The sequence below is a fragment of the Chroicocephalus ridibundus genome, chromosome 14 (assembly GCF_963924245.1).
Source record: "Chroicocephalus ridibundus chromosome 14, bChrRid1.1, whole genome shotgun sequence".
Taxonomy (NCBI): domain Eukaryota; kingdom Metazoa; phylum Chordata; class Aves; order Charadriiformes; family Laridae; genus Chroicocephalus; species Chroicocephalus ridibundus.
In genome coordinates this window covers 14,149,875-14,162,469 of record NC_086297.1, presented here as the reverse complement: position 1 = coordinate 14,162,469, position 12,595 = coordinate 14,149,875, and the positions used below count along the sequence as shown (strand labels likewise).

Here is a 12,595-nt window from a genome sequence, read left to right as displayed (position 1 = left end):
TATTCAAAGTGACACTGGCTAATTCAGGGCCCTCAACAACAGCAGAAATTAAATCCTGGTATTGCAGGCCATGGGCTGACAGACTCACTTGCCTGTGGTCATTTCTCGTGATCTCCATTGGAAATTGTCTCCCCCAACATATCACGTTTTCCAAAAAAGGGGACAGACATACGTTTCACTCCTCTGTGAACCCTCTGTGCCAGCCAGGCTGGGAGAGAAGGGACACTTTCTTCTCACTCTGTGTTAACTGTGCTATGAACAGCGCTATGCTAATTAAATGATAGCAGCCTGACAGAACAGATTATATGCGATCCCACCTTTAATTAGTAGTTGTTCCTTCCTCCATCGGAAGAGTTCAGCGTAGCCACACCAGTGATCTCACGGCTGCACAGCCCACGGCGATGGGCAGACTCTGCATTGAGAAGCTGGGCGCCAAGAGCAGCAGCCCCCCAGGCCAGGTTAAACCAGAGGGTCTTGGGGCTTTAACCCTGGGGACCTGCAGTTGAAGCTGAACAGCTCAGAGAGCTAAGGTCAAATCAGCTTTTTCTTTCTTTCCTGGCTCCTTGTGAGCAGAAGTTGTCCTTATCCCCTTTAATTTGCTTCTCTTCAGGTAAAAAACTGCCACGGTAGCACAAGGGCGTGCTTGTATATGGTGCTGGTAGACATTACGTGCCATTCATGGAGGGTCTATCACACTGGCACCCGCAGGGAGCAGGACACAGGCAATGGGGCAACATCAGCCCATGGAAACAGACGTTTACCATCCTCTGCCTCCCGCACCAATGTCAGTGTTGCTGACTGGGGTACAGCGGGTTGTGTCGTGGAATGGCTGCCCCGCTGCACATCTGGATCTCTCCTGTAGTAAGATCCCCAAGACCTTTGGGGGAATGAATGGGTTTCTGTCATTTGCTCTACTTTGGGAAAGGGCTAGCTGGTACAGGAAGGGGAAAGGGGAGCACAGGGAATGTGGCTGTCATCCCTCCTCCATACGAAGGTCTCCTGCGGAGCCCTGGGCTCCATGTCTGCCACAGCTGGGCTGTGGAAAGCCTCCACTGCTCAGTCACGGGGTTGTATGAGTTTGGAGACTCGTTGTAATGGGAATTATAGGAGAAGGTAAGAAACCTGTGGAGTCCCTGTGATGGTAGGAGATGGGAGAGAGATCACCAGCCCACATCAGCTGAGCTCTCGTCCTGACAGGTATTCCAGTTTTCCACAACCCACGCTTCCCTTTGCGTATACCAGCTCAAGTGCATCCTTGCTGGGCGAGGCAGTCCCTGGGAAGGCTGTGGGGGCTCCTCCAGGCATGGGAGGGATTTTCTGGTTGAAGTGGTGGTGTTTGGTTGGTGTTATGTCACCTGCAACCACTGCCCTGCTTGCGCCATGCTGGTAGCCTGAGAACCTTTCTCTGCTTGTTTTACTTCAGTTGAGAGCAAACTGAACTTGGGCCATGGGCAACACAGGGCATGTCTCGAGCCTCACAGTGGCTTCTTTCCTTCCTTCTGCTTGTTTCAGGTGGTGTCATTGCTCGGTGGGTGCTAGAGAGAGGCTGAGGGACAGAGCTCATGAACACGGTGCTCAGAGAGACAGCTTGTGTCCACCTACAAATTTGCATAATCACACAGAAAATGTACACCGCGTCCTACCCAGGGAGGGAACTAAATTAAACCTGTGGCGTTGATGAACTATCTCAGAATTTCAGCAGTAATTATGAATACTGCAAGCTCTTTTGATGCCTTATTTAGAAGGTCCAAATATCTTTTTAGACTCACCAAGCAGTGGCTCATCAGCAACAGCACATGAGTATCATGAACAAAAGCGTCCATGACCATATGGGTAACACAGGAATAAAATATAAATTTGAATCATACAGATATTTGTAGTCAGATCATTCAAGTCACTTTGTACAACCAAAGCATTAAGATACAGTAAACGCAAGAAATGAATGTAGAAAAAAAAAGTGAAAGTTTCTAATCCCAGATCATGAGCCGATCCGCTTTGATTTTTGTCTCTCAAGTACATAAAAAAGAAAAGCATCTGTCGGGGCCAGAGGGAAGTTTTAGCACATATTGTTACCTTAGGTTATTGAACGCAATAGGGACCTGATGATGGAGCAACGTTAAAACTTCTGGGCAGACGCAGGTAAATGGGACTCATCTGGGTCTGCTGGGGCAGATCTCAGAACCCAGCGTGTGCTAGGTTTGAAGAACAAGTAGTAAGACCAGACAGAAGACAATACAATTTCAACCCTATTACTCCATCTTTTTCTTCTTTTCTTTTTTTTTTTTTTCCCCTCAGGAAAGTAAAAAAGTAAACAAAATAAGTAGTCTGAAGAGCATTGGAGGCTGTCAATTCAGGTTCAATAAATACTCCTGTGTTACTGTCAGGTTTAAAGCTGACATTGTTTCTCCCGGGGTTTTTGTGAGATGGAAAAAAAACCCCTAATAATGTAGTCTTACAACTGAAAGTAACTTGCTGCCTAGCCCACCCTCTGGGAAGGAGAAACACCAAAGGTTTTAGGTGACCTTTTCAAGGGCAATTGTTCTCCCCCACTTTTTTGCAGCAAAGAAGCATGGAAATCTCTATATAAGAACACACAACTCACAATAAATCAATTCCTGAATAGTTATCAAGATGAAGTTTCAGAATTAAAAACAAATGCCAGAGCAAAAAGAGTAACAAACACAGAGATTCAGAGCTGCAAGATGTGCATATTAAGATGAGATTTACCCGTCACTTACTGGTTCCCAACTAGAAGGAAGGTTCCAGCTGCAAATGCTGGAGGAATAGATCACATTCAAAGGGTAAAGGGCGCAGGGAAGAACAAGGACAAGACCAGGACAAGGCAGCAGCAGAAGAGGGAAGAAAACAGAGAGGAACTGGGGGTTCATTCAGAGGTTGGACTGATTGCACAGAGACAGGGGGAGCCGCTGATTTGGGTGGCAGTGACTGTTCTGGGTTTGGATGGAGCCAGGAAACTGCAGGTGATTTGACTGTGTGGTCTGCGATTGCTACAACGCAGGGAGGGACATGCTGCCCACGCTCAGTTGCTGCTCTGGGGCCAAGGAGACCAAAAGGAGGAGGGAGCTAGGGCAGGGGAGGCAGAGGGGCTGGAGGGACGGGGCTGAGCAGAGAGGGATGGCGTTTCTGGACGTGGAGGAAGTGGAAAAACATCTCCAGGCTGGGATGAGATGGCGGAAACATAGGGGAAAACAAAGTAGTATCTTCTAATAGCGTCTGAACTCTTGAAACGGGCTAAAGTACGACAGCCCCAAGCTTATTAAGTCAAGAGGGCTGGATAGAGAGGTGCCAATAAATGTGCTGAACTGTGTACAGAGGTAAGACAAGTTAAAACTGTGTTTTTTCAGAGCTCAGCAAGAGCACTGTCAGAAGGGGTAGTAACACATATGAAGCTGTTTGTCTGCAAAGACCAAACCCAGGGGAGCTTTGGAGGAACTCTGAAAGGGCTGCTCTCACCCTTTAGAGGGATGACCAGACAGGTTGTATGGTGGTCATCGGCTGCCCCAGACGTCTCCTGCAGTGTCACTCCTGAGGTTATGGGGATAGGTCAGTGCTGGTCCACCCTGTGGTGGGTGTAGGAACATGAAAGGTGCTCTGGGTTTTGTAAGTTCCTAGGCTCAGAGAAATGTCATTTTTCCACAGCACAATAAAGGGGATTTGGAAGGGTGTGAGAGCAACCACGGGAACTGGTTTAGAAAGAGGGACTTCTGCTTATGAAAGTGGGTGGGGAGAATCTCTTAATGGTCTTTACCTATCCTGCATACTAGAAACTAGAGACACTGAGCAGTGAACCAGGGGCTTCAGTAGGTTATCCCATCCAAACCCATGCGAGTATGGGCTGGACAGCTTGGATTTAGCTGTGAAACCAAACTCTGGACACATATTGTTATGCCAAAATCATGTCTTCTTAGGAGCCCTTGCCCCTGTCACTGTCCTTCTAACCTATCTTAGAAATATGCACAAGCAGCACTATAAGGTGAGTGGCTTGGCTGACAAGATGGACTTTGGTTATCATTTTTACTCTTTTGGCCAGTTAAATCTGACAGCACCTTGATGTGGAAGGGAGAAAGTAGCAATCAGACATGGGGAAACACAAGGTTGATAAGTAAAATTATAAAAGACTGGGCCATATTTCATTGTGCACGCTATTTAAAAATATGGTCCTATGTTTAATGTTAATGGAAACCATCATTCATGCATCATTGCCATAGGAACATTTCTATTAACATTAAACATACTTTGGTACCAGTAAATGTTACTGGCTGGCAGAGGAAAGTTACAACATGTGTAATTTTGCTCTTCGTTTTCTCTTACCATGTGTAGGTGTCTGGGTGGCACTGTTTAGTATCAGGTGATTATAATTTTGTTCTTGGTCATCTGAAATTCACAGAAAAAAAAGAAATCCCTTTAAGAAACAGCTTAGCATACCCACTGATCTGCAGATGATAATTACAGCTCACAGTATTCACAGGAAATCTCAGCATGATTAAAGAAAGGAGAAGAAAATGCTTAAGGAAGCAGAAGATTCTGTTATGTAGTTCACTTAAAATTCCAGATGCAAGAAGAACACGATAATGCAAAATGGCTCTCCTTCTGCTGAGCCTGCAAATTAGGGTTATCTGCAAAGGTAAGAAGCATGTCCAGACAGGAACAAACCACAGCTGGTGTACTGACATCGGTGGTGTGTTCCTGGGAACTGCTGGAACCTCGCAGCCCCGACTCCACTGCTCCAGCTCCATCCAGCATGGAGGTTTTCAGGACGATAGCCCCAACCACACGAAAAACAGACTCTCCCACTGTGACCACAACCACCACAACAACGTCCTGTGTGAGTACAGGGAAAGATCAAATAAGTGCCCTCAAAAACGCAGGATGTAGCTGCACATGGGCTGTAGACTCCCTCCCCTGAGGAGTAAGAATCCCGTGAGACCTGATGCATTCAGTATTACATACACCGTGTTGCAAAGTAGGAGGAACGATCAATGGCAGAACAACTGCTACCATTGTGGTTAGTAACCACCCTTTGGATTGGAAAACAACTTTCTCTCTTTTTCACTGTAATAAAACCATCAGATAAGTGACTACTGATAAACTTGTATCATCTCTAGTTTCCGGACAAGCCTTCAATAAGGAATGAACTCTTTGTCCAGATCTTTACAGCTCGTTATGGAACTGTAGTAACGTAGGGTGAGAAGAGATTTCAAGAAATCTTCTTGCATCTCATGCTGTCCCGATGCAGGATGGGCTAGTCTGATGTCTAGTCTGCTATCCTGAAAAACCTAACATGGATGTTTCACTTTCTCCCCAGAGTATTTGTTTCATTAGGTCTTTCCTACCGCTTTTTAGGCCAATTTCTTCTTTCCTGTCTACCAGGGACATGAAGAAAATTCCCCGTATTTCTGCAATAATTTCTTATGGCAAAGCTGTTACTATGTGTTCCCTTAACCTTATTCTTCAAGCTAAAAAATGCAATTTCCATTATGATTCCCTATAAAACTTCCTTTGCCTTTGAGTATTGTCATTTTAGCATCCTATGCTCTCTCCGATTGACCTAGATCCTTCTCAAGTCTGGAGTACAGTCTGAGACATGTTCCTGAGAAGTGACCTTACCAGTACAGAGTGGAGTGGCTGGATTTTTCACAGCCATCTACTCTTGTTCATACAAACTCGCATGATTTTTTTTTTCCTGGTTCATATGAAGTTTGTGATCCTCTATGATTCCTTATTGCTTTTATAAAGAACTGCTGCTACCTGTCCAATTGTTCTTCAACATATACAAGGCCTTTTAGTATTCCTGTTTCAGTCCAATGTGTAGAACTTTTCTTCATCTAATCAATTTATTTTCCGTTTATTTCTGCAGTTTGTCAAGAACATTTTAAATTCTAATCGCATCCTCTTATAGACTTGTGGTCATCCAAGCTTCGTATCATCTGCAAATTTAATAAGCACATTCCTTTTCCACCACTAACAAAAAGACGAAATGCAGAACCACATCAGTTCATCCTCTACTGATATTTTGTTACCTTTTAGGGTTATTCAGCCATTATGGCATCTACCCTATAGAGGTCCATTAAGAACATGCTTCTCAAATTAGTCTCGCATTACTTTCCCAGAAACTGCTGAAAATCTTGCTAAGGTCATGATCCTCCATATAAGCTATTTCTCCCTGGCCACAAAACACAATAAAAAAATAAAAATAAGTTTAGCTTGACGAGATTTGTTTCTGAGAAGTCCATGTTGGCTGCTACTTTATCTCACTGGAAACTCATCTCCCTGTGCAGCATGCCAAACGTCTGTGTACAGCCAGGATTAAAATCAGAGGTTATTTATTTATGACAACAGACTGGACACCTTAGCTTACTTCTTCATCCAGAAAACAGGCACTCATATACACAGACAGATGAACCTACAGAAAGGATATTAGCCTGGCTACCAGTATGTGATGAGCAAAGCTTGAGAGGAGACCAGGTTCACCTGGTCAAGGGCACCTAAAGTGCCCTTGAATAAGTGACTGCAGGTTGCCTAAGTTAGAGTTTTCCTTTGGATCCTCCACTGCTGGTTGCTTTTAGCAAGCAAAAATCCTGCAGTGACTACTTTCGTGACTTTACTTCAGTTTCTGCTCTAGTCTAATCTCACTTTAACATGAAAACTGGACTGGAGGATGAGTGGGACAAATGAAAAACTGAATATTTCTGGAATCCCTATTACAGTCCAGAGGGATTTTCAAAGATCTGGGATCAGATGGGACACTTTTCATCTAGTTTCCAGCAAGAATGATACAGAATCCCGCTCGCCATTTTCTGCACTAGGTTTTAACTGTTTCCGGAGTTCAAGCAGACCTTTTCAGTAATATGATTTTAAAAGACTGTATGGGATGGTAAGTCTGATACTAAAAGAAATAGCTGTGGTATTTTTAATCTTCATTACCATAAATTACAACATACTTTAGATCTTAACTGAATCATCTGGCTTGAACTCCTGTTAGCTCTTTCACATTTTTTTAGTGGGAGTAAGAAAACAATTTATTACTAGAGAGCTCTTCCACATGTAGATATTTCTAGATCATGAGGCTTGTATAATCATCAATTTGATTATTCTCTTAGATAATCTAAATAGTCTCTCCTTCTAAAAAGCTGTGGGGCTAAGGTCTGGGCCAGTATGTATGGGTGTAATCAGATTCGGTTCATGACATTGTCAAGCAGAAATGTGTTTTGAACATTACTGTTAGACTGGTGTTCAGTCATTACAGCCAGCAGCGGGGCTGCTGGGACTGCCAGACACACAGCTTTGGAGCAGCCTCCTCTATGCTGAATTTTTAGGGTTTTTGGTTACAAAGGCAGCTGTTTTGTACAGTGTATATTAGGGATGTCTGTGTCCTGAGAAGAGCTGTTTCTTACGGCTGGTTTTCTGTTCATAAAATCACAGAATCACTAAGGCTGGAGGCACCTCTGGAGATCGTCTAGTTCAACCCACTGCTCAAGGCAGGGTCAGCTAGAGCAGCTTGCCCAGGACCATGTTCATTAAGGTTCTGAATGTCTCCAAGGATGGAGACCCAAATCCTCTCTGCAAATCTTCTTCCAGTGTTCAACCACCCTCACAGTAAGTCAGGTTTTTCTTATGTTTAAGTGGAATTTTCTGCATTACAATTTGTGCTAATTGCCTCTTGCCCTGTCACTGGGAACCACTGAGAAGAGCCTGGCTCTCTCTTCTTTACTTACCCATCAGTTATTTACATACATCGATGAGATCCCCCTGAGCCTTCTCTTCTCCCGGCTGAAAAGAGCCAGCTCTCAGCCTCTCCCATTACAGCAGATGCTCCAGTCCCTTAAGCATCTTCCTGGCCCTTCGCTGGACCCACTCTAGTTTGTCCATGTCCCTCCTGTACTGGTGAGCCCATCACTGGTCCCAGCACTACAGACGTTTCTCACCAGGACTGGGCAGAGGGGAAGGATCACCTCCTCTGACCTGCTGGCAACACTCCTCCAAATGCAGCCCGGGATGCTGGTGACCTTCTTTGCCACAAGGGCGCGATGCTAGCTCATGTTCAACTTGGTGTCCATCGCGTATTTTATCAGTTATTTTACCCACCATTTATTAACGCATTTTTAAGTTATTAAATTTATTTTTGAAAGTTGAAAACTAGGTAGTGAGTAATGAGCCTGTTGTATTTTTTGATGACCTCTCCTTGACATTTGCAGCTGATAAGCTCATTGAGCATGACTGAATTGCTATACAGCCACTCCTGAAAGCCTTAGAAAGTGAAATATTTCTCCAGGAGGCCTCCATCCTTCCATATTTTATAAAGTAGCCTGTGGTTCCTATGCTAGTCCCTCTGGGTTTCAGCCAGGTGTAGGGCTGCAGTCATGCAGGGTAGCTAAGGACAGCAAGGACTTCCAGCCTGGTTACAGCAAAGCTAATTTACAAATCAAATCACAGAAAACATCCAAACGCCCAAACTGTTTGTCCTCTTCTCAACTAATGTTGCTTACACACTGCAGGAGCTGACAGATAAAAGGTTACACAGAGATGGAGACACTTGTGTGTGTGAAATGCAGGCATTTAAAACAGTAACGGATATAACCTGAACACATTAATTGTTTCAGCAGGGAAACAACAAAGGTTTCTGTCTCCTGAAAACACAGAGTACTCCAGTGCAGTCATTTACTCTCCCAACCTCACTCCTGGGTGAAATTGTGTCTTCACTGAAGACAATTACACCTGCATCTACATGAACAGGATCTATTGTCTTCTCATTCTGCTCAACTTTCCATTTCACCTCAAATACTTTCTCTTTCCCCTTCCCTTCCCTTCCCTTCCCTTCCCTTCCCTTCCCTTCCCTTCCCTTCCCTTCCCTTCCCTTCCCTTCCCTTCCCTTCCCTTCCCTTCCCTTCCCTTCCCTTCCTTTTTTTTTTTCCTCTAAAAAACTCAAGCACTTTGAGGCTACTGCTTAACAAACGGCATCCAAAATAGTCAGACCCTGAATTATTGGCATTTTCATGTGGCTAAGCTAATCAGGCATCTGAATGCGGCACTGGGCTTCATTTACCACTTCTGTAGCCTATTGTAAACACTTTCTAAGCAATAAAATGCTTTAAAATGATGGCTGAGCCTTCCTGCACCTCTTCAGGTTTAACAAGATAATGCTGTTAATTGTGAAGTGCCAGTTAGGCAGAAGCATATCTATTGTAGAGACAAGGATCTGAGTTCAAAGCTATTTACTAGGAAACTCCATTAGGGAAATAAAGGATTCACAGTGCTCTGAATTGCCAGACCACAATATGAAATTTCTGAGCACAGCTGGAGGAGTGATCAGATACAATAACCACCAAAAAGAATGAGACGTTTTACTGGCAGAAAGGAAACCAGTGTTCCCAGCCCCTTTGCAATCTGGGAGAAGACATGTAGACAGACAGGGATTTTAAGGGTTTCAGGTTTTTTCCCCAAAGGAAATGGGTTCACATAGCAAGGGCAGAACAAACTGCTGCATCCCACGCAATTACACCTGTGGTCTATATGTGACTCCAGTAGCCGCTGCTCTGGGAAATGGAACTTTTCACCCATGTGGGGAAGGGCCGTCTGTGATGGGGTGCATTTATGAAAGAAGGGAAGATGCTGTTGAACGAGATGAGACACTGCAGGGAGAAAGAGAAGGCTGTAGGTTCTGGGAAACACTAAGGGATAAGTTTCTGCCTAGATGGCCTTGCTGCTATGTTGAGGTGACCTTTCTGCTGCAGCTACCAACCTGTCTAAGCATTTCAGAAGCTCTCGGTACTGCTGGGTAGGATACACCAGTAAATACCTGCACTAGTTTGGAGTACAGTGAAACCAACCCAAATATAGGCTGCTGCTGACAGGAGCAGGGCAGCCCCATCTCCCGCCCTGACTGTGTCCCTGCACAGGAGAACCTGTACAGCTGCCCCGCAAGCCCTGGGGAAGTGGTCCAGCTGAACACACAACATGCGTGGTACGATCAGCCAGAGCAGTGCCCAACCAGGCTCGTCACACTGCACCCCCACGACCACCAGTGCTGGCACCCACAGGCCCTAGCACCCTACTTTTGCTGGTGGCAGTGACATCTTGGACCCTGAAAAGGAGAAATGTTCTTCCAAGTTCAGCACCTAGTTGCTAGTTCAGCCAAGGAGCCTGCGCACCACGGCTGAGTCCTTGCTGTCTCGCTTCTCCCTGTCGCTTCCTCACTTTTCTCCATGTCTCTGCGTGGAGGTGACACTCAGACAGGCGGCCCAGCACAGTCAGACCAGGCATCTAAGAGGTGGTTTCTGCTGTGCTTGGAGTCAGGGCTCAGGCAGGTGTGTGAGAGGGGTTCAGGTGATCTCCTAAACTCCCCAAGAGTTTCTCTCCTTAGTGTCCTCAGCCTGTGTTTGAAGACGGAGAGGAGGGATCCCTCTATTTATTCCTGAAGTTTCACTGAGAGTGCACATGCATTTTTCATAGAATCATAGAATCATAGGATTATAGATTGGTTCCACCCCCCTGCCCTGGGCAGGGACACCTCCCGCTAGACCAGGCTGCTCAAAGCCCCGTCCAACCTGGCCTTGAAAAGACTTAGTCTAGTGTCAGCCATGGCATCTAACGATTCATTTCAAGAAGCTCAAATGTCTTTTCCACGAGGATGATAAAACATGAAGCTACAATTTTCTCAGTGAATATGGAGAGTGTTTTATGGCCCTGCAGTAACTGAACGACTTTGGCGCTGGGGTAACATCAACTCCCTCAGATGTCTCTGGGCTATGGTCACCGTGAGTGCCCAGAGCAAGCCAGAGCTGGCCCTCGTGACCTGAGAGCACCCCTAATGGGCAACTGAAATCAGAGCACCTGGCTTAGCTCCAGGGGTGGGATGGTACCAGGCAGCCCTTCATCCCCTTCTTCGCAGAGGTGGGTCAGGTCTCCTCATCTGCTGAGGTATCGATCTCAGCATTGAAAGCAGCTCTTCTTCCTGGGGTCAGAACTGACAGCTCTGATTTGCAACATAAATCACTAGCACAACTGTCTGTCTCGAGGAGTGAAAATCCACGTAACTGATGAAGAAAATTTTAAATAGCCCCCAAAGAGTTCCCATTGCACTTCTTATCCAGGAGATCCTCTTAAGAAACAATCTTTTTACGTAAGGACTTAACCTTTCCTTTGGTACTTGGTTTTAGCCTTCTCTAGGGTATATTTTTTTCAGTCTCAGGGATTTCATATGTGTTTATTGTTAATAAAAACTAGACTTATTGTGTTCTATAAGGGAAAAAATATCAAATGTCAGAATATGGAAAGAAAATGCTGTATTTTCCAGCTTGTCTTTCCTAATAAAGTTCCCTATAAAAACTGCAAAGCAAGGAAATTTTTTAAATATGCCAACTATATTACAGATATATGATAGTTCTGACAGTCATGCAATATTTTGCATTAGTTTTACAGTATTTATTAAAGTACTGGCAACTGCTCTGAAATCTATAGTTGACGGGACAAAAGAAATAGACTAAACAGGAGCAATCAGCCTATGAAATACAACTCCTTGCCTTCTGGCCCCTGGTCTTTTCAGCAACCTCAGCATTTGCCTGCCTTCAACCTTATTCCCCGGAGGAGATTTTCGGAGAAGGGCGGAACAAGCGGTTTGTTTTCCTGATGACAAGATAACTGTTTGGCATGTGCACTAATGAAGAGAAAATCCCTTTCAAGGGCTAATCCTTCAGAGTACTTAAATACAACAAAAGACTTCAGGCTTTAGGAACTGAAAGAAATTCGGACCCCAAAGGCAGGGAGGAAAGCAGACCAAAACCGGGTGATGAGAATGTAAATACTTTCAGCATAAAGCTACTCATTTATCACCTGCCTGCCCCCCTCCAGCATTTTCTATTCACGATTTGTAGTCCAGAGGGGAACCCTTGAGCAAATGTCCTTTAACCACTGCTACGCTGGTCAAGCAAAGCGGAGCGGTGTGCCTGGGCGAGGGGAGGCATCAACCCTTTGCTGGGCAAAGCTTTTTCCCACTAGTTTCAATGAGCCAGAGGTGGTGGCAGCTCCCAGCGCTGGGGACGCCCCAGGGAACTGGGGAGACTCAGCCCATGGTCCCCTCCTGAGGGAGCTCTGCCCAGCCAACCTGGACTCTGCGGAGCCTTATCAGAGGTGATGAGCAAATGAGCACTTAGCCTAATAGATCGTCAAATCCCAGCTGTCTTTCATCTACATTAGCCAAAACTTCATACTTTCATGCTGTGAATATCCTGCTTGAAGAATGTTTCTGCATCTGGCTAATGATATCCAAACAAACCGACCCCTAAAAAAGGGACTGTAACAAGGGTCACACAAGACAAAACCAAAAATTAAGCTACTAGTAAAGTCAGCATGTCAGTCATTAAAAGGGTTGGAAAAGACAGATTAAAGGCTGTCCCCACACCCTTAGTTTGATATTCATTATGTCAGGTTTTTGTTCTACCATTCCAGCCTATTTTTCAACTGTAATCCTGTGACTCATTCATTGAACAGGATGCTCGGGGAATAAGGCAGCTATTCAAGAGTTATTTTAATCCTCATTAAGCGGTGAATGGCCCTGTTCTTTAGTATCCCACGCCAT

The 12,595-nt window shown here is 45.0% G+C and overlaps 1 protein-coding gene across 3 annotated transcripts in view; it reads right to left on the bottom strand.

Annotated features, from left to right (window-relative positions):
- The window catches only part of SHISA6 (shisa family member 6), a 272,716-nt gene that overhangs the window by 24,052 nt on the left and 236,069 nt on the right, over positions 1–12,595 (bottom strand). For 2 of the 3 annotated variants that reach the window (XM_063352309.1, XM_063352310.1), the window contains exon 4: positions 4,333–4,395. The exons of the other annotated variant lie outside the window; for it this stretch is intronic. In XM_063352309.1, the coding sequence (XP_063208379.1) occupies positions 4,333–4,395 (63 nt within the window). The remainder of the gene's footprint in view (positions 1–4,332; positions 4,396–12,595) is intronic. 3 annotated transcript variants of the gene reach the window in all.